The 26,592-nt window shown below is 41.4% G+C and overlaps 1 protein-coding gene across 4 annotated transcripts in view; it reads right to left on the reverse strand.

Annotated features, from left to right (window-relative positions):
* Positions 1–26,592, reverse strand: part of MAP3K5 (mitogen-activated protein kinase kinase kinase 5) — a 212,589-nt gene that overhangs the window by 11,840 nt on the left and 174,157 nt on the right. For all 4 annotated transcript variants that reach the window (XM_037520445.2, XM_037520446.2, XM_054697862.1 and 1 more), the window contains 8 exons: positions 26,027–26,184; positions 21,916–22,093; positions 21,157–21,177; positions 17,395–17,572; positions 16,789–16,957; positions 10,013–10,198; positions 5,869–5,974; positions 109–352 (listed from right to left, as the gene is read on the reverse strand). In XM_037520445.2, coding sequence (XP_037376342.1) covers positions 109–352; positions 5,869–5,974; positions 10,013–10,198; positions 16,789–16,957; positions 17,395–17,572; positions 21,157–21,177; positions 21,916–22,093; positions 26,027–26,184 — 1,240 coding nt within the window. The remainder of the gene's footprint in view (positions 1–108; positions 353–5,868; positions 5,975–10,012; positions 10,199–16,788; positions 16,958–17,394; positions 17,573–21,156; positions 21,178–21,915; positions 22,094–26,026; positions 26,185–26,592) is intronic.

Consider the following 26,592-nt stretch of genomic DNA (forward strand, 5'->3'; position numbering starts at 1 on the left):
ATGAGATTTTACATTTTCTCGGACCCAATGTCAAAGTAGCCCCAAATACATGCGCTTTTATAAAAGTAAAAAGGAAAAGAAGGCCACTCACGTCAGAACTGGACTTACCTATTAGTTTCTATTTTCATCCTTCCAAGCTGTACATTCAGTGACCGGTGAGCACTCTGGGAATCGTGGGATACAGTAGAACTGAGCGTGCTCACCCCTGAGGTTGCCACAGCATCTTCAATGACGGGGTGAGGCCTTCGGACAGTTTGATTTGAAGGCCGTTCCTCATGATCCTCTTCTATATCCAAGTCTTCCTGGTCAGCAGTATCACTCTCAGATGCGAGGCTAAAGTGTGGCCTCAGTTCTGTAAAGTGTAATAACCACATTACTGAAATGTGAATGAATGTCTTAATTTCTCTTTTTAAAAAACATTTGTATTATTTATTTATGCATACAAGAGTTGGGGTGTAGGCCAGAAGTGCGGGGTTGGGGAGTAGAGGTGAGAGGATTCACCAGAGACTGAGTGGGGAACAGAACAGGCTGACTGACTAAAATACACTGCTGAGGGGAGCAGACAGCGAGACAGGAGAGGTCTGCTGCGCCATGTGGGTTAGCTCCCTGGCCAGGGATGAACTTGTGCTGCAGTGGCTGGTGATAGCTTCATAGTGCTGAGACTTAACCCCTTGCACCACCAGGGAGGCCCAATCTTAATAGCTTGTCATGAATGTCACCTCCCCTGCTACCAGTTAGATATGTTTCCAAACTGCTTTTCCAAAGATAAGGATGGATTTCCGCGCACTGATTCAAATTTGTACTTTCAATGAAGTACAAAATTCACAAGTTATGTACACTCAGAATGATCTAATGCAAACAGAAGAAAAATGTTCACACTGCACATAAGAAAAATGCTTAAGTCAGAAATTCTGTAAAAACCTGTTAGGTACCTAACATCTATTATATGACAACGCTCATTCAGTATTACTTTTTTATTGATTGTTTTAACACACTATATATGGCACAGGATCACACCTCCTCACATATATCTCACCACACCACATGCACCTCCAAAGCTCCCACTGTCCTCTACCATAGCCCATTGGGCACCCTCCCCATGGTTTTTTCCCAAAGCCTCAATTCTACAGTCAGATTTCTAGGGTTTGGTTTATTGCTGCTTGGGCCAAATATATAGTATTTGTATTTAGAAAGGAAAAAAAAATATGAAAAAAATCCCCACCAAAACCAAAAACCTTACTGTAACAGCAATTTCAGAAAGTACAATTAGAGATTAAATTAGAGAGCCCCCCACCCCCCATATTGGGCTAGGGGTTAAGTCTCAGAGCTATTACCACTATGGCCTAAGTTTGAAACCCAGTTGAGGGAGCTAACCCACCTATGGCATAGCAGACCTCTCCTGTCTTGCCCGCTGCTCCCCTCAGCAGTGTATTTCAGCAAATTTGCCTGTTCTGCTCCCCACTCTGTCTCAGGTGTATCCTCTCACCCCCTGCACCTCAGGCCTACACCCCAGTTCTACCACACAAAATAAATAAATAAATAAATAAATAAATAAGAATATCAGATTTGGCAGCTTAAATTTTTCTAAAATAATCCTTAAATTTCTCTTATGGTCTCTTAGACTGAAATTTTAATAGCAACTTAAAAGTTTTATTGTCCTATTCGTTAGGATCTCACTTTTTTCTTGGGGGGCAGGGGCGGTTCTTATATTTATTCTTTTTTTTTTTTTTAAAGATTTATTTATTTATTTATACAAGCACTGGGTACAGTCAGAAGCGCGGGAGGATGAGAGAATTCACCAGAGCCAGAGGGGAGAGCAGAGCAGGCAGACTGACGAAGTACATTGCTGAGGGGAGCAGCGGGTGGCAGGAGAGGTCTGTGCGCCATGTGGAACCCTCGCCCAGCAGCCGGGGATGGAACCTGCGCTGCAGAGGCTGCAAGCAGCTTTTGCAACCCAGCGTTCAACTGCTGGGCCACCGGGGAGGCCCTATTTATTCTTATACTTAAGTATCCACAAATAGTCCTATAATTCTGTACATTTTAAGTCATTTTTCCTTATATATAAGTGGCCCAATTATTTAAAATAATTTATTATTTTTTTATTTATATATTTTTTACATCATTGTTCATTTTTAAACAATATTTGCTTCCCCCAAACCCCTCAGGTGTAGTCCCCGTAGGGTTTCCTTCACCAAGGCACCCGTGCACCATCACCACAGTCCCCTGTGCTCCTCTCTCCCTCCCTCAGATCCCTCTCCCTTCTCCTCCCCTGCACAATGTCTCTGGTTTATAATTGTCTGTTTGTTTTTGTTTTATTTTGTATCTCAAATAATTTAAGGAAAATAGAAAATTGTGAAAGAATGCAATACTTTCTAATAGTGGCTCCCTGAATACACATCATTCATTACATTAGACATTGTAGGATATTCAAATGAGATGGTCCATCAGGCGCTTGTCCACTAAGAGAGAACAATCTAAAGCAGATATGAGTGAACACACAGAAGAGCCACACCACCATGGCCAAAGGAATATGGAATTATACATAAAAATTCATAGAGCTAAAAGTACCTTAGATGATCTTAGTTACAGACCTAACTCTGTATGTAATTCACATGTACATGCGTTAAGAGTGCTTGGGGTAACATCACAATACTTATCAGTGAAGCAAATGCTACCTGTTGAAGTTACTTGTACAGAACAAAATGGTGGTCCATCTTATATTTTATACAAGACACCTGACTCATTCAGCTTAAAGACTGCTAGTGTTAAAAATAAGACACAGGCCATAATGGAGTCACATATGCTAAACCCTGATCACCAACCAAGACTTAAGTTAATTATAGTCTCAGCCTCTCCCAAAATAGAACCTTAAATGGGTCAATCAGGAATGCTTATCAGCACCAGTTATGTTATCTGCCTGATAGACCCCTGCTGTCCTCTAAAGGAAGGTGACTTGCCATATTTAATCTAATCTTTTGGTAAGTATAATTTCCCTGTTCCTGCTTCCTTCTGACTCAATTGCCTTTCATTTTGTTTTTTAACAGTAGTAATATCTTGTGCTTTAGCAGTTTTAAAATCATTATTAATACTGGACACATCCCTTCATTATCATATCTCTCCAGCTAAGCACTGCCAACATACTCCCTATGCTCAGCATTTCACCATCTGGTCCCCCAGGCCAGATGGACCCTAAGGAGAAACAACAGATACTCAATGTTGCCAATCTTCTAAAGGCTGATTCTTGATGACTCAGAAAATAGCCTGAGGGAAAAAAAACTCTCAAGGGGTGTGCACTGTACTCTTTGTTCTGTGTGCTCTTTTTTTTTTGAAGAAAGTAGATGGAACACTTCTTTATTTTTTACTTTGAAATGATTTTAGAATAACAGAAAAGTTGCAGTAAGTAGTACAGAGACTTCTTACATATGGGGCCTCCCTGGTGGCGCAAGGGGTTAAGATGCAACCTATGATGCTATTGGCAGCCACTGCAGCACTAATCTGATCCCTGCCCAGGGAGCTACCCACATGGCACAGCAGACCTCTCCTGTCTCGCCCGCTGCTCCCCTCAGCAGTGCATTTCAGTCAATCTGCCTGTTCTGTTCCCCACTCTGTCTCTGGTGAATTCTCTCACCCCGCCACACCCCAGCCTGTACCCCAGCTCTTGAATGCATAAATAAATAAATCTTCAAAAAAAAAAAAAAAGAGAGCTCTCATATGCCCTTCAGCAGCTTACCTTAAACTTAACATCTTATATCACCTTAACATCATTTCCCTCCAAAATAGGAAATGAATATTGAGACCATCCTTTGAACTGACCTACAGACCTTACTTGAATTTTACCCATTTCCCCCTGATGTCCTTTTTCTGAGCCAGGGCATCATATTATATTATATTTGTGTCATTTCTAATTTCTCCTTGAGTCTTTTTCAATTTGGTGGTTCCCTAGTAATTTCTTTCTCTCTAATAATATATATATTTTTTTCTAGTTCATTTTTTTCTAGTTCATCCCCGGCTGCCGGGGATCGAACTGGCGCTGCAGAGGCTGCGGGCAGCTTCGCAACCCAGTGCTCAACTGCTGCGCCACCGGGGAGGCCCCCTCTCTAGAATTTTTTTCTCAATTATACAAAATTTCAACCCCAATTTGTGATGATCAAGTGGATCTTACTTACTTATTGTTTCAACCAGTATTTATTTATCAGGTACTGTGTGGACAATGTGGATGGCACAGGAAACTAAAACAGATAGTCACCCTCTGGTGAGAGAACCAACTATCAGACAAGTAAATAAGTGGTTCTGGATTGTGGCCAGTGTCACAAATGTGGAAAAATCCTACTTTCAACTTCATGGTGGGTCAGAACTCTCTGAGGGGATGTCATGTAAAGTGATACCTGAAGAATGCCAAGGTACGAGAAAGCAAAAGTCTGTGACCATGGGATGTGGGTGAGGGTGTGCCTCTTGTAGAGAAAGCAGGATGTCCAGGGATGGTAGGATATCTACTTATATTTCTTTCTTACAGAAGAAAGAAATCAACCTTCACTGATGCTCAATATAAAGATTGGCACTGAATCACCACTTACCCATCAGACAAGGTATTCTGACAGGAAGGAGGGAGGGCTTTTCACAGCCTGGAAGGCTTGATGGTGATTTACAAGTTTGAGATACCTTTATAAATAACCTAAATTGTGTAACACTTCATATTTATCTCTTAAAATTTCTATTTTAAAATGCTTTACTCGGGCCTCCCTGGTGGCACAAGGGGTTAATAAGCACAGCACTGTGAAGCTATCCACAAGCCTCTGCAGTACAAGTTCGATCCCCTGCAAGGGAGAGAGCTACCCTCATGGCACAACAGACTTCTCCTGTCTCTCCTGCTGCTCCCCTCAGCAGTGTATTTCAGTCAGTCTGCCTGTTCTGCTCCCCACTCTGTCTCTAGTGAATCTTCTCACTCCCCACACCTCTGGCCTGTACCCCAGTTCTTGTATGCATAAATAAATAAATATCAAAAATCATGTACAAATTAGTATACAGGGGCCTCCCTGGTGGCACAAGGGGTTAAGTCTTAGCACTATGAAGCTATCTGTAGCCACTGCAGCATGAGTTTGATCCCCGGCCAGGGAGGTGGCCCACATGGAGCAGCAGACCTCTCCTGTCTCATGTGCTGCTCCCCTCAGCAGTGTATTTCAGTCAATCTGCCTATTCAGCACCCCCTGCTCTGACTCTGGTGGGTCCTTTCATCCCTCCCCCCCATATCTCTGCCCTGTACCCAAGCTCTTGTATGCATAAATAAATAAATCTTTTAAAAAATTAGTATACAGAACATATCTCTTTGTACCTCACTGCAAGCATAGCTGGGACCTGCCTAGACCAGTGACTTCCAAACCTGGCTATGTGTCAAAATGACCTGGGAACTGGATTAAAGTCAGATTTCTGGGCTTTTTCCCCAGCGGTCTCTTACTCACTCAGTCTGGGATGGGGCTCTGAGAACTGTAATTTTAAATAGCTCCCTACATGACTCAATGTACTGGTAGGCTTGGGAATGGCCAACAAAAGACAACACAGCAACCTGTTTGGTGGACACAGATAAAGCTACATATAGAAATGCACAGGTATTGGGGTGACTTGTATAGTTTTCTATTTCTCTTCATATCCAAATAAGCTTTTTAAAGACAAGAAAGCAAGGCTTCCTTATTTGTTTCATAGTCAACATTTCACTTGTGTACTATGCTCAGACTGTATGCACTAGATAAATGTTATTTGTTGACTCTGAAAGATAAAGAAAAGGCTAAGCTAGTCTGAAAAGGAGAAAATACCATAAATGATAGATGAACAGTAATCTAAAATATCAAACACAAAGTAATTAATATTTCTGACCTGGAACCAAAATGGTAATGGCTGTCTGTACCGCCTTTCGGATGATACTGTCTAAAGCAAACATCCAGTGTGGCTTGATGTTATGATTCCGAAGAACTTTGTTGACCTGGAGAAAGAGAGTGACATTTAGCCTACTTATATTTTTAGTTGCAAATCATAGTTAATGCACACATTTAGATGGTATTCTGTCAACAAAAATAACTAAAATGTTTATTCACTTTCATTTGTGAATCATTTTTTTATGTCATCAGAATACAAATGAAAAATTGCCAATTTCATGGGCCTCCCCGGTGGCGCAGCAGTTGAGCGCTGGGTAGCGAAGCTGTCCGTGGCCTCTGCGGTGCCGGTTCGATCCCCGGCTGCTCCCCGGCCACCGGAGGAGGGTCCCACATGGCGCGCAGACCTCTCCTGCCGCCCGCTGCTCCCCTCAGCAGTGTACTTCGGTCCTTCTGCCTGCTCTGCTCCCTGCTCTGACTCTGGTGAATTCTCTCACCCTCCCGCGCTTCTGACTGTACCCAGTGCATGTATAAACAAAACAAAACAAAACAAAACAAACAAACAAATAAAAACATGCCTCTATTAAAAAAAAAAAAGAAAAGAAAGAAAAATTGCCAATTTCAAATTAAAGCTTCGTGATCTCCAAGTAAGCAAAGAAGGTAAGTAATCCAAACAAAGGCAGTCTGGTTAAAAGGGACTGTTGCTTCTTTGAGATTCAGAGCTTGTAGCTTCCATCCTACTTTCATGACATATGCAGATTGGATGGTGGAGGAGATAAAGGAGGAAAAAAGAGTCTAAGAGGCTTGAAATAAAAATAAATGCTGTTCTTAAATGTTATCATTCTGCCATTTAACACAGTCAAGCTTCAGCACTCCCTGGTGACTTGGAAAAACTGGTAAAGGGGGGAATTAGCATTTATGTGCAATCTATAAGTTTGCAACAATTCATGCCTTGCTTTCCTTCCCACAGTTGCTTATATCTCTGTAAACAGGGGAATCACCTGCTAAAAATTCCAGAAAAGCTATTCAGATTAAAAATCTTTGTTGTAGGGGCTCCTTGGTGATGCAGGGGTTAAAGTCTCAGCGTTATCAAGCTATTGCCAGCCACTGCAGCATGAGTTAGATCCCCTGCCAGGGAGCTAACCCTCATGGTAAGGCAGACCTCTCTTGTCTCCCTGCTGCTCCCCTCAGCAGTGGATTTCAGTAGATTTGCCTGTTTGCTCCCCACTCTGTCTCTGATGAATCTTCTTGCCCCTCCCACCTCTGGTCTATACCTCGGTTCTTACATGCATAAATAATTAAAAATAAATCCTTAAAAATTTTTTTTGTTCTAAGGTTATCTTTTTTAGTGATTAGTAATATTTCACACATTTAAACAGGTACTAAACCAGATGTATGCATTACCTTTCTTTTTTTTAATTGCAGTATAATACATGTAACACAAAATTTATCACCTTAACTGTTCTTCAGTGTACAATTCCATTCTTAAGTTCATCACATTGCTGTGCTACCATCACCACCATCATCTCTAGAAATCTTTTCATCTTATAAAATGGAAAGCTTTATATACCTTAAACAATAATCCCACTGGCTTCCCCCCACCCCTTCGGCAATCACCATTCTACCTCCTATCTATGATTGTGACAACTCTAGGTACCACACATAAGTACAGTCAATGGCTTTTGTCTTTTTTTGTGATTGGCTCATTTCATTAAACATAATGTGTCAGAACTTTCTTATTTAAGGGTGAATAATATTCCATTGTATATAAAAGATATGAATATTACCTTTTTTAAATAACTCTACCATAATGCCAAAAAAAGCTTACTAAAAATTTGAGCTGGTTGATACAAGGCAATTTTCCAACAGAGCCCTGGTTAGAGGCTTTAGTGAAAGCTGGGGAGACAGTAGCTAGCTGCTATCCTAAACTAATGCTGAAGTTAGTTGTTTATTTCTGCCCTTGTTTCATCTTCATCAAAATTCCCTAGTACAGAAGGGAACTGGTCTGTGGAATTCCTCATAGTAGTTTCTTTTTTTTTTTAGAAGATTTATTTATGCATGCATACAAGAGCTGGGGTGTAGGCCAGAGGATTCACCAGAGACAGAGTGGGGAGCAGAACAAGTGGATTTACTGAAATACACTGTTTGAGGGGAGCAGCGGGTGAGACAGGAGAGGTCTGTTGCTCCACGTGGGCCACCTCCCTGGCCGGGGATCAAACTCATGCTGCAGTGGCTATGTATAGTTTCATAGTGCTAAGACTTGACCCCTTGTGCCATCAGGGAGGCCCTCCTCATAGCAGTTTCTTCCAAGGAAGTGAATCACTACCAGGTTCCCACTTATTCAAGGAAACTCTTTAACAATGAGTTTGTCCAGGTACTTTCATTTCTTAAAGGATTTACCTGCTTATTTGACTAATGTGGGACATGTGGCATTTAGTTAACTAGATTATTTCTCTCAAGAGTCACACAAGGGGCAGTGGTTGAGCGCTGGATTGCAAAGCTGCCTGCAGCCTCTGCAGCGCTGGTTCGATCCCCGGCTGCTTCCCGGTCACCAGAGGAGGGTCCCACATGGCGCCCGCTGCTCCCCTCAGCAATGTACTTCGGTCCTTCTGCCTGCTCTGCTCCCCGCTCTGGCTCTGGTTAATCCTCTTACCCTCCCGTGCTTCTGACTGTACCCAGTGCTTATATAAATAAATCTTTAAAAAAAAAAAAAAGAGTCACACAAGAAGATGGAAGAGAGATCCTCTCTACTATGATCCATTCAAGCCCTTCATTAAACAGCAAATAAAGAACCCATCCTTTGGGTCCATTCCTAACCTGGACAGTGAGTGAACATGGGTGAGCACATGAGTGCATGTGTGTGTTAAAGAGACACAGACACAGACATCTGGGCCCAAGGTGCAGGATGACAACTAAGCTGTTCTCAGTCTGAATTCTACAGGCCAATTTGCTTCCCAATCTGCAGGCTGGAAACCAGATATGTGGGCAAGCACAAATTCAACAAATTATTTCATTTCATTTGCAGATGATTAGGTTTCCCTAGTTGCAGTTTAAGTGTGCCTTTAACATGTAATACTTGAGATAGGCTTTGACAATTGCTTTTCATTTCCAGACCTCAATCAAGTCAAGAGTGCTGTCCGCGGCCATGATAGCACAAAGACCAAGTGGCTTATAAAGAATCTCAGAAAACATCAGAAACTGGCAAAGGATTTTAATTTGGTTTTAAATCAGGGATCATTTGATGTGCCAAATACAATTGTCAATATATCGCCTATGTAGAACAATAAATACATTATATGCATATTTTAAAATTTAAATAAAATTATGTACAGTACTTCTACATTAACATCATAGGCACTCAAAACTCTTATTTTAATCCCCCACAGCTTGTAAGAGCCTGCTGGGAGTGGCTTAGGGCTGTTTTTGGGTTTTTGTTGTGGTTTTTTTTTTTTTGGTACGAAGTTCCATAGATAAGTTAATTCAAGAATAACACATATGGTTTAGACTCATTCTTTTGGAAAGTTCACCTGTAGTTTGTGTTGCATAGCAACTTAGTTTGAGAGAGAAGAATCCTAGCAATTGTGAGATCATGTGGAGTGATTTTCATTCAGAGATGTCCTGTACAGTAAAGTACATTGGTGGTTAGGGAATAGTGGGCATTTATTAAACAAACATGTTTAAAATGTTCTGTATGGAAACCAGAGAAAACCTGAATGCAAGAGTCCACTGATTTCATCAGGCAGCGACCATTCCAGTCTGTACTGTTAACATTTTTCTCAATGACCACTAGATGGCATTTCTCATATAGAATTAGAAAGTACATGACTAAAGCATATTCTGTTGCTAAACTCATCAAAGTAAGTAAAGACCCACTATAGGATTTCATAAGAATAAAGTTCAGCTATGGGAGATGTCTGTGAGTTTTGCTATTTTCCAGTTTTCAATTTTATGCATATAAAACTTTGGGGGAATGCCGTCACACAAAACAAAGCTGATCCTCAGACTATTTCACATTTGTCAATCATCAAAAGAGAACAGAATTCATCAGAATGATTAAAGAGAGGAAAACAGAACATTGGTGTAATCTCATTTTTCTGTTTAATTTAGCTGGAGTTTATGGGAAAACACTGGCAAAATATCATACTTACAGCATCTTGAAAACCAAAGAGCACCACTTGCACTTGGCTTATGCCATGGCTGTCGAAGTCCAGCTCCAGCTTCAGCTTAGAGAGTGTGGTGGCTATGATTTTCCGGTCAGTGGATCTCACAAATTCTCTGAGGCTTGCGACAAGGGTTGTGATATGCTCCCATTTTAGTTTAGGTTCTTCAGCTCCCTGTGAATGAAAACAAGCAACCTGTCAGTTGATCTGTGTTAAACAGTCTGCCATTCCCATAGCCCTTGATGAGAAGAACTGGACTTCAAAGTGTCCCCTATAGTTCATATTTGAACTATATGGCTCTTCTTCCCACAAAGAAACATTGGCCAATATCCATAATATAGTCAGATATACACAGCTTTGCCAAAATGGGGTCAGCTGAGGCAATATGATTCCTGTTCACAGAAATGTTAACTGGGAACTAAAGAGAGATTCATGCAATTAGCCAAAGGAACTCAATTTTGAAGTCTGGCCAGAGAAAAGAGTCATAAAATAAAGGCAAGAGCACATTAGTTGCAAAGAAGGCAGCAGAAGCAATGAAACTGGGAACAATAATCAGTGGGGTGAGAAGCAGATAGAAAAGGGAGACCGTCAATAAGTGGGCAGGAGTGCCAACACTTGGAACTGGAAGTCACTCCAGTTTCTCTCAGCTAGGCACTATGGCCAGAGACCCTCATGGCTGTGTGTGTTTACCTACAGCAGATTTGGGTCACCACCCAGGAAAGACACAATCTTGAATGCCAGATTCCCCAAGGTAAAGTCCCCAATAGCTAAAAATCCCAAAAGCCAAATATCCAGAAGATCACTATCAAGAAAGACTGAAATCGCGAATGTTGAAAGCTTGAAAGGCCCCATCCTCACTGAGGGAAAAAGGTCATCTAAGGGGGGCAGAGAGCCCAGTTGGCCAGTGGCTGCTCTGGTTGTTCAGGGGAGAGGTCTGTTAAATTGTTCCTCAGAAAAGCCCCAAGGAGTTGGGTGGACATGGCGACATCCCAGTGAAAGTGGAGAGTGGAGCGGCCCCTTCTCGTGGGTGTTAACATGATGGATGTGGCTGCTCGGTTGCCAGTACCAAAGCATCGCGGGACTTTTCAGCAAACTGCATACAAGATCTGAATAGCAAGCTGTCTCTAAATGTAAGTGCAGTGAGTCCATGTTCTCAGATGTCTCTCTCAGACACCATGCCCTTCTTCCAAAGGTCAAGAAATGTCCCTGAAAGAGTTTGGAGGTATTCCCTTCTCCAGGATTTTCTTTTTGAGATTTTAGTCTCTCAGAATTGTGATCTCTGGGATTTATAACTTTCAGGATTTCTACTTCTGGATTCTGGAGTTCCAGATCATCCTTCCGCATTATGATCAGCACTGTCTACAACCGTTGTCCCCAGTACTTCAACTGCCCTGCACTGTCAGCTCCTAGCAACCAAAGGGGCTGACTTCTGACTCCATCCTTCAAACCATTCCTTATTCACCAAGAAGCAATGTGTCTTAGAAATTGATCAATTGGCAATATATTTTACATAAAAAGTAATACAATATTTAAACAAAATAATATTTAAATAAAATACAATATTTAAATTATATTAAATAATATACAATATTTAAATTCCCTCTCTCGAATCCCCCCATCTCCCCCGCTTTGAGCAAGGAGTGATACTTCCTTAAAGGAAACATAGTTGGGTTATTTATGTTCATTTTCCTTCAAGAAACAACATCATTTTTATTATGCTCATTTCTGTCATATTGCCCATCTTGTTACTGAATCATTAGCATTAAATTCCTCAACTGAGCTGTGAAAATGATAACTTCTAGGATTCTATTAAAATTAAAGAGCAATGCGCCATCAAGCTCCTTCTCTACTCTCACTTGGGAGCTCCTTCTCATGTTTATGTTTTCATGAGAAAAGAAGATATTGAAAAGCTTAAAAGCTGTCATTAAGGGAGTATTTTAAAATCAAATTGGGAACAATTATAAACTTTGTTTCTTTTTGTACCATGAACTTAATTATACCCAAAGTAAAGCTTCACAGGCAATATCGTAGTAACATGAAAATATGTTCAAAAAGAAAAATGTGAGTTATTCAGTATTTGGAAGCTCATCTTAGAGAAAATTCAGTGACATGTTTGCCAGCAGTTTAAATAGCAAACTTTTTTTTTTTGACATTAGCTTTGTTTTCACAACAGAAAAACATGTTGCTTCTGGTTTTTTGATGTGTGTGCCACTGTCTTATAAAGGAACACTGTCTGCTCTGGGAAATGTTTTCTCTCTAGGGTATCTCCTCCACTTACATAATCGATATTTCTGTTCTAACTCCTGTACCCATGTGCACTTGATGAGGTGCCTTCATAAATGAATATCTCAGGTATCAGTTTAGCCTAATTCCTTGTCAGGAGACAGCACCTGACAGGCCTTTCCTAAGCACAGCTGTCATCATCACAGATTCTTCTGCACAGGTGCTCTCTCTTATTTGTTAGACTTCCTTGAAACGATGAGTGGATTTCAGAAGGAGGTTAAAGACTGAAAACGTTTTTGTGGGTTGGTTTGAGGATCTGATCAAACGTAAGTTTCGGTTTCCTTATAAAGGGTAGGTTTACATGTAAAATCCACCTAGAAAATGTTTGATACAATGAAAAGAATTCTATCTGGTTGCAGGAAAATTAAAGATATTAGATGACTATTGTTTGCCTGCTTGGTAATGGTAGCAACAGCAATAATACAGTTGAGATTTGTGGAACATGTAGGGCAAATGAATTAATCGGGCTTTTTACACTACTAGCTTCTGTGGCTATCACCTGTGGCTTTGATCATGTCAATGCAGAAATCATTTGGGAATGTGGGTGTGGGGCACATGTCCCTGATTGTGGACACCTGGAGTGTAGGTGTGCACGCATGAGCAAGTGTGACACCTAAGCCTTAAAGGCCAGGGATATAAGGCAGCGTCATTCAGGACAGTGGCTACGAGAGGGTGAGCGGTGTGATGCCAGAAGAGACTAGACAATGCGAAAGAGAGGATGTCAGACAGCCCAGGGAAAGAACATAAAGATTCATGGGGGGCTTAGGGGGTTGGCTGCCTACCTGCCTCCCAGCCTGGCTCATGCGCCTCCTTGCATGCCAGCCTCCCTGCCTGGTGTACCTGGTTCCTTGAGAGAGCATTAAAGGCTAAAATATGCACCAAGGGTTCCACGACTCTCCTTTATTCATCTGCCCAAATCAATAGTGAACCTGCCTGTGCCTACTGGCACGAGAAACACTTCTATTATTATTTTGATTGCTCACCATCTTAGTTACACCTTACTGCAAGTCTATGAGGTAGATACTATCATTTCCTCTATTCCATAGATTAGGAAATTCAACCTCAGAGAAGTGAAATAACTTGCTCAAATACATGATGTAACTATAGCTCATATAGAGACAAAATGAAGCTGAGAGCTAGCTCCTAATTATTGTATTCTATTGCCACAGTCAGCTGGAAGAGGCATCAGCAAGCTGGGGTCCCCCACTTGCTCACCATGATGTCAGGGGGAAGGACTCAGCATCCTCAGTACTATAGTCAGAAGGACCTTTGCTCTCATTTGACAGTTCTGGGTTTAGCATGTGATTCTGACCAGCAGTTTCAGGTCCTCACTGGTCACTTCATGCTGGTTCACTCAGGCATGCCCTCTGAAGGTTGCTTTTTAGCTTTTCTTTCATTTTTCCTTTTAGAGAACATTCAAGTATGTGTCAAAACCCAGAAAGTCACAAATGATTGACTTGAATGTATTTTTATATTCAACTCCAAAATTTAAAACTCTTAGCACAGCTAGAGAAGTGAATTCAAACTCTTGCTAGGCTCTGTTGTAAGTGCTGGCAACAATCTGAAACTCTGGCAATGGCCAAGGCAGTCCCTGCCCCAGTGGGCCTATGTTCAAGGGGGAGACAAAGAAAAACTCCCTATAGACAGACATTTTCTGCACTGGACAAGATGATTTTGCAGCTGATCATCAGGTTGAGGAAATCCCTGCATTCTATGTGTTTCTGACCTAAAAAGGGCCCATTTCACACCAGTGGCCATGGAGTAGTCTTCCCTCCATGAGGCTAATGGTGATTTTCTTTCCTTCCTCATACCTACCTCTACCCCTTATAAGCACTGGCAACATTCTGACTGCATGGCCTTAGGAAGTTTCTTACCTCTTCTCTGCCTCAGAATCATCTGCAAAATGAGGAAATGAATAGAACTACTGGGATGTCAGAGAAGTCATGATGTATTTTTTCTGTTTTTCCGACATCCCAATATTTACTAAAGTACTACTGTCGGGCCTCCCTGGTGGCACAAGTGGTTAAGCACAGCTCTGTGAAGCTATCCCGCAGCCTCTGCAGCACGAATCCGATCCCCAGCCTTCCAGGGAGCAACCCACACGGCATAGGAGACCTCTCCTGCCTCGACCACGGCTCCTCTCCGCAGTGTATTTCAGTCAATCCACCTGTTCTGCTCCCCACTCTGTCTCTGAAGAATCCTCTCACCCCTCGCACCTCTGGCCTGTACCCAAGTTCTTGCATGTATAAATTAAAAAAAATCTTTAAAAAAAAATAAAGTACTACTGTCATAGAATTAAATGAATTAAGACTCTACCTGGCCCCTAGACATTGTTTGCTATAATTGCTATTATTAGTCCAGCATATTGCATGTTACTGTATGTTATATCTATTTTTATTATCTTTTGTTATGTATTTAACTTTATATTTACTAATTATTTTTGTATTTTCTTTTCCCATTTAGAAGCCAGCACCATGAGTGAAGAATTTTTTCAGTTTTGTTCACTGTAGTAACTGAAGCACATAGAAGAGAGCTGGGCATTTAGTACACACCCAACAAATATCTGCAGAATGAATGCATGAACTCCAATTGCTACCCAGTTGCTCCTTCCATCTAAACTTGGTTCCTCTTGCCATCTGAGTCACGGTCCTTGAATGGCCACAGAGAGTAGAAGGAAAGGCAAGAGACAAAGCTACAGGTTCAAGACAGCTCCAATCACCTCTACCTTTCCTGCCATTCCTGCCAGCATCCTCAGTGCTCATCCTTCTTCCTAACTCAGCAGCCTGGGAGCATCTCATCCCTGAGCATTTCCTTCCTAGGCCTGAGAGCAGCTGCTTGAGACAACTTTCCATTGGCAGACAAGTCAGAGTTTTCCCAGAATGCATAGATGGGAGCTCATTTAAGTCCTTTCATCCAGAGACTCTATTGGCACACAGCTCCTTGTACGGGCTCCAATAAAACTAAGAAGGCCTAGGTGATGGAATCAGCAGAGAGGCTTAGTGAGATTCTTAAATCAGATAGGCGGGATTGCACAGCAGAAGCCAAAGAAGAGAAGCTTTGTTCCCTTTGCATCCCAATAAAAGCCAAGAACAGTAAACTGCTGGACTAAGAGACGAAAACCTCAACCTGACCCCTCCAGCTCCACCCTTTCTGCAGCTGTTTTCCCAGGACAGAAGGGAGAAAGGAAGATAGATGCGGTCCACTGTGCTCATGAAGGACAGGTGGTGACCACAGGAGCGGAAGCAAGTAAACCAGTCCTTGATGCCCAGGGAGCTAAAAGAGACTCGGGAGTCATGCTGGGACAAGGCATGTCTGCAGAGAGACATGCCCATTAGAGCCTCTGCTCCAGCCCATGGCTTAGCGCTGGGAAACCTGATGCGGATTTGGGGAAAGGAATGTGTTGTCCCCATCCCAACATTCACATGTTGAAGCCCTGAGCTCCAGTGTGACTGCTTAGGAAACACGGTCTTTAGTAAGAGGCAACGAAGGTTAAATGAGGTCATAAGGGTTCAGCCCTAGTCAATAGGACTAGTGTCTTCAGAAGATGAAGGGCAGCGCAGAGGGAAAAAGGCCGATGAGGAACAGGGAGAGGAGGTCATCTGCAAGCCAAGGAGAGAGGTCTTGGGAGAAATCCATTCTGCTAACACCTTAATCTCAGACTACCAGCTTCTAGAATTTTAAGAATTAAATTCCTGTTGTTTAAGCAACGCAGTCTGTGGTTACTGTTATGGCAGCCCTACCAAATGAAAACACCAGAGAACAATAGTTTGACCAGCTTTGTTTTTTCCTAGCACATATGGCCTGCTATCACACTGCATAATTTACTTAGTGTTACTCATCACTGCCTTCCTGAGTATAACCCCACAAACACAGGGGTCTCTGTTGTATTTGTGATGCTTCCCAAATGCTCAGAGGTCCCCAGCAGATAGCCTCTTGCTAATGCTGCAGTCAGCTATTCACATGGCTCAATGGGTATCTATTGATTGAGTGAATAAATGAATAAAGGCTTGAAGGAACAAAGCAATGAAAATGAAAGTTTTGCCCTGCCTTAAAAATAGATTATGGGACTCCCTGGTGGTGCAAGGGGTTAAGCTTCAGCACTATGAAGCTTCATGCAGCCGCTGTAGCACGAGTTCAATCTCCGGCCAGAGAGCTAACCTACATGGCACAGCAGACCTCTCCTGTCTTGCCCGCTGCTCCCCTTAGCAGAGTATTTCAATAGATGCGCCTGTTCTGCTGCCCACCTGTCTCTGATGAATCCTCTCACCCCCCCACACCTCTAGCCTGTACCCTAGTTCTTGTATGCATAAACACATCTTTTAAAAAATTAAAAAATATAGATTATGTACAAAATTGCAGTTTATGTGTTTTTTTTCCACTCTAAGGTCAATTTTTTTTTTTTTTTTGTGATAATTCCAAGTGGTTATGACACAGTTAAATATGTCAACTCTGGGAAATAAAGTATCCACGAGAGGTTTTACCTGAACCAAAGATTCCATCAAGTTTCTCACGACTTTGTCTTGATCTTCCGTCAGGATCCTGTGAAGGGTGGCCCGCCTTTCACTGTCTTTTCTCAGCATAAAGAATCCAGAATCTTTTTCTTCAGGGGAAGGGGGGGCGCTGTGATCCTCAAAATTTTCATCTGGGATGCTGTAAGAATTTATTTGACACAAGTCACAATTTCCTTTATAAAATGACACACAATCTACAACAGACCTTGAATAATGTGGGTTTGAACAGATTGGACCCATTTATACAAGGATTTGCTTGTAAACAGACAATAGTGGTAATGGTATTAATAAATACAGTACTATAAATATATTTTCTCTTCCTTGTGATTTTCATAACATGTTAGCTTCATGGTAAGAATACAGTCTACAGTGCATGTAACAAACTATAATAAATATATGTCACTTGACTATGTCATTAGCAAGGCTTCCAGCCAACAGGCTATTAGTAGTAGTTAAGTTTTGGGGAGAGTCAAAGTTACAGGCAGATTTTCCACTATGCAGGGGTGTCAGCACCCCTACCCACCACATTCAAAAGTCCAATGTACTTTTTTCATCCAGAGTAAGTCAGGTCTTTACCCCAAAAAAAGTGTCCGTATTCCTTTGACATCTTTTTCTCCACAGGATTTTGCTCTTGTCTTGAAAGAGAAGGGGTCCACCTTTAACTCTGTGTCAGGAGAAACTGAGCCATACTCGCTGCTGCTGCTGGTGTCCTCCACAAGGACAGGCACCGGCAAGGAAATGCTCCTCAGATATTCTGCTTGTCGGGAGAGGGGGAAAGACAAAGAGTGCTTTTAAAAAGTACATATACTGAAACATCTACGAAGAGAGAGAAATGCCACATGCTGAATTCCTCATTTCATTGGGTAACAAAGGCGGAGGCTGGTTATGGGATTAGGATTGCTCCTGGACAGGAGGGCAGCCAAGAAAGGGTCTCCCAGCCCTAGAGGAAATCTCTCAGGCTGTGCAACAGTAGAGGGAGGCACGGGCTCCTGCAGACCCTGATTTCTAATCCTTCATTTTTATTGACTCTGGATAGGCCATTTTATGGGTCTCAGTTCCTATCGCTACAAAATAATCAGATTAATAATTTTTTTTTTTAATACTACTCAGCTGTTTATTTATTTTTTTTTTTATAGAGGCATGCTTTATTTATTTATTTATTTGTTTGTTTTGTTTATACATGCACTGGGTACAGTCAGAAGCGCGGGAGGGTGAGAGAATTCACCAGAGCCAGAGCGGGGAGCAGAGCAGGCAGAAGGAGCAAAGTACACTGCTGAGGGGAGCAGCGGGCGGCAGGAGAGGTCTGCGCGCCATGTGGGACCCTCCTCCAGTGGCCGGGGAGCAGCCGGGGATCGAACCGGCGCCACAGAGGCTGCGGGCAGCTTCGCAACCCAGTGCTCAACCACTGCGCCACCGGGGAGGCCCCTCAGATTAATAATTTTTAAGTTATGAGGCGTAAGCCCACTGACAGGATTAAAGCAAGTAAAAATGTGTCTCTGGGCCAAAAGCCACTGAAAAGTTGATTAAATTGAGAGAAGTGTTTGTTGGATTTGACTGAATGGATTTTATAAGTGGCCCTGACAGAGCAGAGTCAGTGATCAATGACACTAGTCACAATCGAGGGTAAGTTTGGGGAATAAAGCGGTTGAGAAGATCTAGAGATATCGTATTTCAAGGCCTGAAGACATGATGGAAAGAATAAAATCTGGAGCCTTAGCCAACAAAGTTAACACTTAGTATCAGAGGACAGATTACTTTATGATGGACAATGCTAGAGCCTGTTCTATGGGAATTGTCTGGAGAAGATGAAGCTGAAAAATTCTTAGGAGTATGGGATCCTGAAACCAAGTGGGGATTGGCCTTGTATAGAAAAACAAATGCCTTCCCCATTGTAAGGGTGGGAAGAGGGAGAAAAAGAGTATTAAGGCAGGTAGGTTCATACATTCTTGGTAGAAATATGTTCAAATCTACTCCCTAATTAGCTTCTCAGATGATTAAAGATTCCAAGTTAAATGAGAAAGTATATAACTTGTATTCATTTGGGAGTGTAAGACCAGGTCATAATTCATAATTCTAATTAATAGAAGGCATTGGAGTTCCCTGCACCAAAGAACAATCTTAAGTGGGATTTTAACTGCTAATTAGGTTGCCATATCTGTCTTGCCTTCCTGGGACAGGGAGGGTGGGCAGAGGGAAGTGTTCATCAGTCACAATATCCATGCAATGAAATCCCTTCAGTTGAAGTCTGAACAGTTCAGTCATGCAGGGAGTTGGGGTTTATCATTCTTTCTAGGCCCAAGTTAATGTCTCTGGTCAGGAGGACAGAGCAGGGAGGGTTGGGTCACTGGAGGGATTTCTAAGTGAGGAAGAAGAGAAGGGGCCTTAAGGAAAAGAAAGAACCTTATGACTGGTTTATAATTCCAAACAAGCCTCTGGGCCTAAATGGGCAGAAGCAAGAAGAGCAGACCAAAAACAATAGATAATAACTACCTTAGGAAGGCTGTTGTGCTAAACATCTCACCTACACAACTATGTTCAATCGTCACCACAACCCCATGAGCAGCCCGTGAACTCTCCAGACACGAGATGCCTGAGGGAAGCCATTTTCGAGGTTACCCAGCTAACAAGTGAACTTGCCTCTAATCCCAATCAATACCCATCCTCTTACTTCTGACTCTATATACATTCTTTTTTTTTTTTTTTTAAGATTTTATTTATTTATACAAGAGCTGGGGTATAGGCCAGATGTGTGGGAGCGTGAGCGAATCCACCAGAGACAGAGCAGGGAGCAGAACAGGCAGAAGGACCGAAATACACTGCTGAGGGGAGCAGCGGGAGAGACAGGAGAGGTCTGCCCCGCCATGTGGGTATCTCCCTGGCCAGCCTGGAATTGAACCCATGCTGCAGAGGCTGCGGACAGCTACACAGCACTGCGCTCAACCCACTGCACCACCGGCGAGGCCCTCTATATACATTCTTAAGAGTCTATAATATCTCAAGTGAAGTTAGCCCCTAAAGACAGAGCCGAATGCAAGACGGCTCTGAGGCCAGAGGGTAAGAGGGCACGTGGGAAATATGGCTAAGCCCGAGTTCAGCAGATTTATACTTCCATGTGATGCTCATGCTAAGGCACAGGTTCCCTGAGAAGACTTGTGGTCACAACGGTTGGCTTCAATTCTGTCTCCCTCTCCTGCCAAGTGAGTGTAGTTGAGTTCACATAATTTAAATGTGTGTATGATGGGAATTTATTCCTTCAATAAAAACAGCCCATGTGGAAGGGATAAAACCATCATGGATTGAGTTTCTTCTGGGCATGTTGCCAGCCTCTTTCCGTATGTATTTTTTAATTTTCTTCCGAGAACCAAATCTGTTAAGTAGGTATTATTAGCTGCACAGAAAGTCGTATGAAACAAGTAGATGAATGCATGTCACATATTTAGAAAGTGGGTGGGGATCAGAAGCAACGTCTACATAGTTCCTCTTTATGAAATGAGCAATAGGCTGGTCAGAGGGACCGGGAAGCACCCCAAGATCTACCCCATGAAGGCAATGATGCCATCCAGAGTTTACGCTGCCTGTGAAAAAGGAGGGAAGGGAGGGCCTCCCCTCTCCTCAGTGTTTCCCCTAACTTTCAGAATTGAAGAAGAAAAATTGGAGAGATTGTAGCCAAGAAGCTCCAACTACAGGGTCTCTACTCTGGGGTAACTGGCTTTTAAGCAACTCAAAACAAACAAACAACCCAAACCCCTGGCAGGTGGAACAACACACATTAAATTCACTATTAACATTAAGCCTCCTGCACTATTTGATTAACTCATCCCACTTAGGAAGATCCCAAACCATGCTCATTTCTTTGATAGTCTCTGAAATACTTTAATTGATCTTCCAGGACAAATTGATCTTTCCTGTTATGACCTGCCAAGAATAACATCAAAGGACAGACAGGCAGCTACTCCTGGAGGACGAACTCTACCAGAGAGAACCAAAGACGACAGGGGAAGGTTGTCTGGTGATGAAATTTTCTGCAATAAATCCATTTAGCAGGTCAGGGGATCCTGCTTAAGAAAGCATGGACTCCACTCAAAGTGAAGATTTGAACAACACAGTCACATGTTTCTTTAGGGAAACACAACTTAAGCCTCCCATATGAAAGAGAAAGGCAAGGTATGTCACATAAAACAGCTGAGCCAGGTTTGAAGTTATGCACATCCCAGATACCAGAGGCCCCCATGTGAGAAAGCTGGGGAGGAAGAGGAGAGGCTGCTTGGTGGGAAATCTAGAGCATATCACATGATACACCAAGCTTCAGCTCAATGGGCAAAATAAAAACAAACTCACCATTCGATCCAGCTGAAAGAACTGTGGGAATAAAAGCAAACAGCAATGTAAGCACATGTGGAGTTTATTGTTAAACTCATAAATCAACAGAATGAAGGCTTGAAATGGGATCAATTTCCTTTCCAAATATTCAATCTGCTCATCCTCATCACATGTAAACAACAAATGGATCATTTACTTGTTTTTTCTTTCTGAAATGAATTGTGAAAATTATTCCAAAAGACAGTTTATATATTTACACTGCTGTTTTATTTACAGCAGCAATCTTTTGGGGTTTTTTTGGGGGGGTGGAGGGTAATTATAAAGAAAGATATTCTCTAAGACTGGCAGGTATTGTCTAATGCCTAAAATTGAAAGAATGTAATTATCTAGATGGCTTAAATGTTTACCAACTCTAATATCACTTGTAGCCCAAAAGTGGTAATTTGCAGTTTCAGTTTAAAAAGCAATGTCTTACCTCTTTTTATACTTTAACCTTTGTATCAGCAATACTAGAATGCTGTCAATGCCAATACACTACCTCCTAATGGAAGGTGATGGAAGACAATTATGTATGAGCTCCTAGCATTTGTGAAACTCATGGTAATACAACTTCCAAATACTGAAACCAAACGCCTGAGAACACTGTGCCAATGTTTCCACCAAATTCCCGTGATATCTATAAACAGACTAGCTTACTTCTTGGAAAAATTTTCCCTATTAAAAGCTTAAGATTTAGTGACTCTGACCTGTTTTCATTCTCTCAGTGCAACCACATACCTGAAAGTTTAGGTTGTGTCTTTTTCTTTTTGCTTGAAACTTTTAAGAACTCATCAATAAGCAAGTCGTTAGCACAAGCTCTCTTGTCAGGATCTGGTTCAAAACATTTCAGTATGAATGCCTTTGCCTCTCCCGACATGGACTCTGGGATCTCCGGGTGGACTTTAAACATTCCCACCTAAGACATAAGCATAATATGACTTCTGAGTGGCCACCTCATTACATGTGCTCCACCTTACATGTTTTGGTCCACAGCACAATGACATCCTTTATCATATACTACAAACTCATGACTTTTCCAAAGTTATATGAGATGTATTTTCTGTAGGTTCTGGAATGTTTCCATCAAACTTTCATAATTCTATCAATGTCACAGGTAGAATATCTAGCTTAACAAAGAAGATAGTACTATGAGTAATAATCCAGTTTCCAAAGCTTTGGAACACATGAGTATGCAAAAAAGGTTATTTTTAAATGAACTCACTCAGTTGTTCACAGTAGTGATATTCCAGTAACTGTTTGACTTTTTCCATTAATGTATCTCATAGAATTCTCCCAACAACCCAGTGGATTAAATATTTCCCTTGTTATAGCAATGAGGAAAATTAAGGCTCAGAGGGTGAGGTTAAATAGTTATGGAAAGGCAGATCTGGGATTTAACAAATAGCTTTGTAAAGCTATTTTCCCTGCCACAAGTTGTCTTCACTAAAGAGGTATTTTAAAACACTTTAAAATTAGACAAACAGTATTTTTATCACCATTAAAATTTTCTTCTCATTGCTATCATTCTACATTTTTTTTCAATAATGGTCTCATGCACTTAGTACAGAAAATAGGTAAGGAAATCTTTTTGCTATTATATAGTTTATTTAAATTTATTATTATATACATAATAATATACAATTATTTATAATAATCATCTAGCCATTACTCTGTATCAGACACTGTTCTAAGTGCTTTGCACATGCTATTTAAGGCATTCCTGAAAAAACTTTTATTAAATAAGTACCTCCTTTATGCCAATTTTATAGTTGAAGAAACTAAGATACAAGAAGGCTAAGTCATTTGCTCAAAGTCATCAAATGGATTGACCATAATGGGGCCTGAATTAATACTTTATTTATTTTATTTTTTTTTTATAGAGGCATGTTTTATTTATTTGTTTGTTTGTTTGTTTGTTTTGTTTATACATGCACTGGGTACAGTCAGAAGCGCGGGAGGGTGAGAGAATTCACCAGAGCCAGAGCGGGGAGCAGAGCAGGCAGAAGGACTGAAGTACACTGCTGAGGGGAGCAGCGGGCGGCAGGAGAGGTCTGCGCGCCATGTGGGACCCTCCTCCGGTGGCCGGGGAGCAGCTGGGGATCGAACCGGCGCCGCAGAGGCCGCGGGCGGCTTCGCAACCCAGCGCTCAACCGCTGCGCCACTGGGGAGGCCCTGAATTAATACTTTAGACTAGGGCCAGAGGCCCACATCAAATGCATGTTGTATGACCATCACCACACTAGTGCACAAGAGTGATTGCTCAACATGAAGTCTTAAATATTGTTAAAAATGTAAAATATTGGGCCTCCCCGGTGGCGCAGCGGTTGAGCACTGGGTTGCGAAGCTGCCCACAGCCTCTGCAGCATTGGTTCGATCCCCGGCTGCTCCCCGGCCACCGGAGGAGGGTCCCACATGGCGCGCAGACCCCTCCTGCCGCCCGCTGCTCCCCTCAGCAGTGTACTTTGGTCCTTCTGCCTGCTCTGCTCCCTGCTCTGGCTCTGGTGAATTCTCTCACCCTCCCGCGCTTCTGACTGTACCCAGTGCATGTATAAATAAATAAAAAATAAATCTTTTAAAAAAAAAAAAAAAAGTAAAATATTTTTTCATATGCCTGTTGGCCATTTGTATTTCCTCTATGGAGAAGTTTCTTTTTAGTTCTTCTGCCCATTTTTTGACTGGATTATTTACTTTGTTTTTGTTGAGTCTCATCAGCTCTTTGCAGATTTTTGTGATCAGTCCTTTATCATTAGTATTGTGTGCAAAAATTTTCTCCCAATTGGTGGGGTGTCTCTGTGTTTTGGTTACTGTCTCTTTGCTGTACAGCTCTTTAATTTGATGTAGTCCCAGCTGTTTATGTTTGCCTTCACTATCACTGCTTTGGGTGATGTGTCTTTAAAGATTTACTGAGGTGTATGTCATGTTGTGTTTTGCCTATATTTCCATCTACATATTTTATGGTTTCCAGTCTTATGTCTAGTTCTTTAATCCATTTTGAGTTGGTTTTTGTGCATGGTATGAGGTAGTAGTCAAGCTTCATTCTTTTGCATGTAGCAATCCAGTTTTCCCAGCACCATTTATTGAACAAAAGATGCAAATCAAAACTACAATGAGATACCATCTTACACCAGTGAGAATGGCACATATTAAAAAAACTAGCAACAACAAACATTGGCGAGGATGTGGAGAAAAAGGAACTCTTCTGCACTGCTGGTGGGAGTGCAAACTGGTCCAACCACTATGGAAAGCTGTGTGGAGATTCCTCAACTTGCTAAAGATGGAGCTTCCATATGATCCAGCAATTCTACTCCTAGGTATTTACCCAAAGGACACAGAAACATTAATTCCAAAGAACACCTGCACCCCTATGTTTATAGCAGCACTGTTTACAATAGCTAAGCTTTGGAAACAACCCAAATGCCCAAAAATAGATGACTGGATCAAGAAGATGTGGTATATATACACAATGGAATATTACTCAGCAATCAAAAAAGATAAACGCATGTAATTTGCAGCAACATAGATGGAGCTGGAAGGGATCATGCTCAGCGAACTAAGCCAGAAAGAAAAAGAAAAATACCAGATGGTCTCACTCATAGCAGGAATCTAGAACTCCTAAATAAGGGACCGGGAAAAAGACTAATTATAATAAAGTAAAAATCAAAATCAGCAAGCAACTATATACCAGAGACACACTACACAGCGGGGGAGTAGGATCAAAACAAGAGGGGTCAGAATTGTATGGGGACTATAACCAAGATGAAAATGCATACATTGTGCAAAAATGAAAAATGATGTAAAAAATATATAAATTAAGAAATAATAATAAAAATAAGTAAAAATTAAAAAAAATGTAAAATATTGGTCAAGAAAAGAAAGACACCCATTCATGTCAAGAAAGATAATTTTTTTAGTGGTGGCTCTCACTGTTCTTTCATTTTGGTTATCCTACTCATTTCTCTATCAGCAGTATCCCTTTGGATTAAAGCAATCCAGGTTTTGTGCAAAAGCAGAGGGTGTATAACCCCTACAAGAGGCTACTCACTAAAGGAACATGAGCTGGGAACATGGTCAATGGTAGGGTCAGGAATAATAAATCGTTATCAAAGTCCTCTGGCATGGAGAACGGCAGATGTGTGAGTTTTACTTGTTGAAAAGCAGGTTCTCATTGTAAACTTTCCTCTGCCTTCTCCATGTGGCATGGGACACCTGCAGGGATGCAGCGGTGGGGTCAGTGCTTTGCCCTGTCCCTGGATTCCAAAGCTGTGTTCCCTGGGTTCCCTGGGGTCTATTTCCATATCAAGTGCCCCTTACTGAAGATGGGGCTGGCTCCTACTCGCCAGAGTTACTACTGGGTAAATTAACAGGCAGGAAGAATAGATCTATAAAAAGGTGATTAATATACTTAAAAATAGCAATTAGGATCCCTTTGAAATAGAGCTTTCAACTATTATCATAGAGAAGTAAAAGAAAATATTACTTTGATTTAAAACCAAAATGGATAAAAAAGTTCTTACATCTCCCTTGGTGGCAGAGTTTCAGACTATTTCTGAAAGAACCTAAATCATCTTCCATGCAGTTATTTATATTGCATTGTAAAAAAGTGGTCAAAGGAAGTTACATTGAATCTCACTTTATAGTTGAGAAAACTGAGGTGGTGACTTCATTGGGAGGCACAGACATTGCCTGAGAGCCGTGAATCCTCTTGAACTTAATGTGTAATAAGGTTGTGCTTATTTAGGCTCTTTTCCTTTCACCTACAAAAGTATGACATGCACACAGAGAAAATCCAGTAGCTTTGAAAAGTTGTATCCATTGGTTTCTATGACTATTTAGACCTATGAAATATGACCTTGAACATAGCTGCTTGTGGTTCTCCCAGTTCATAGAAGGGTGGTTTTCCCGTGGCCATCTCGATGATCGTGCAGCCCAAAGACCAAATGTCTGCTGCCTTCCCATAGCCTCTTGGTCCTTTATCTATTATTTCTGGTGCCATATACTGAAGGGTACCTGGAAATAATTCAAACATACTTCCACTTTAAAAAGAAAACAGATGAATATTGACAATTTGTTTCTCTGCATCAATAAGCCGACTTTAAAGGCAGGATTTAGCTCTTAATGTCTAACATTTTTTAACTTATTTTTTGAGACCCAGTTTTCTCTGCTGTTAATGAAAGTGGAAATAGCAGTTTTTATAATAGGGTTTTATCAGTGACATAAAAATAGTTTACTAATATTATCTGGTTATGAATAGATATTATCTCATTTCCTAGATGGTAGAGTATAATTGAGGCATTGTTACAAACTTCTAAAAATTAGTCATTTGAGAACCACAGAGGATACATCAATACACATTTTCTGTGATTAGTTTTCCAAATACATGGAGACTGTATTAAATAAACTTTTCTAGGAAAAACT

This window comes from Talpa occidentalis, unplaced genomic scaffold (genome assembly GCF_014898055.3).
Source record: "Talpa occidentalis isolate TD23 unplaced genomic scaffold, MPIMG_talOcc4v2.1 talOcc4.2, whole genome shotgun sequence".
Classification (NCBI taxonomy): Eukaryota; Metazoa; Chordata; class Mammalia; order Eulipotyphla; family Talpidae; genus Talpa; species Talpa occidentalis.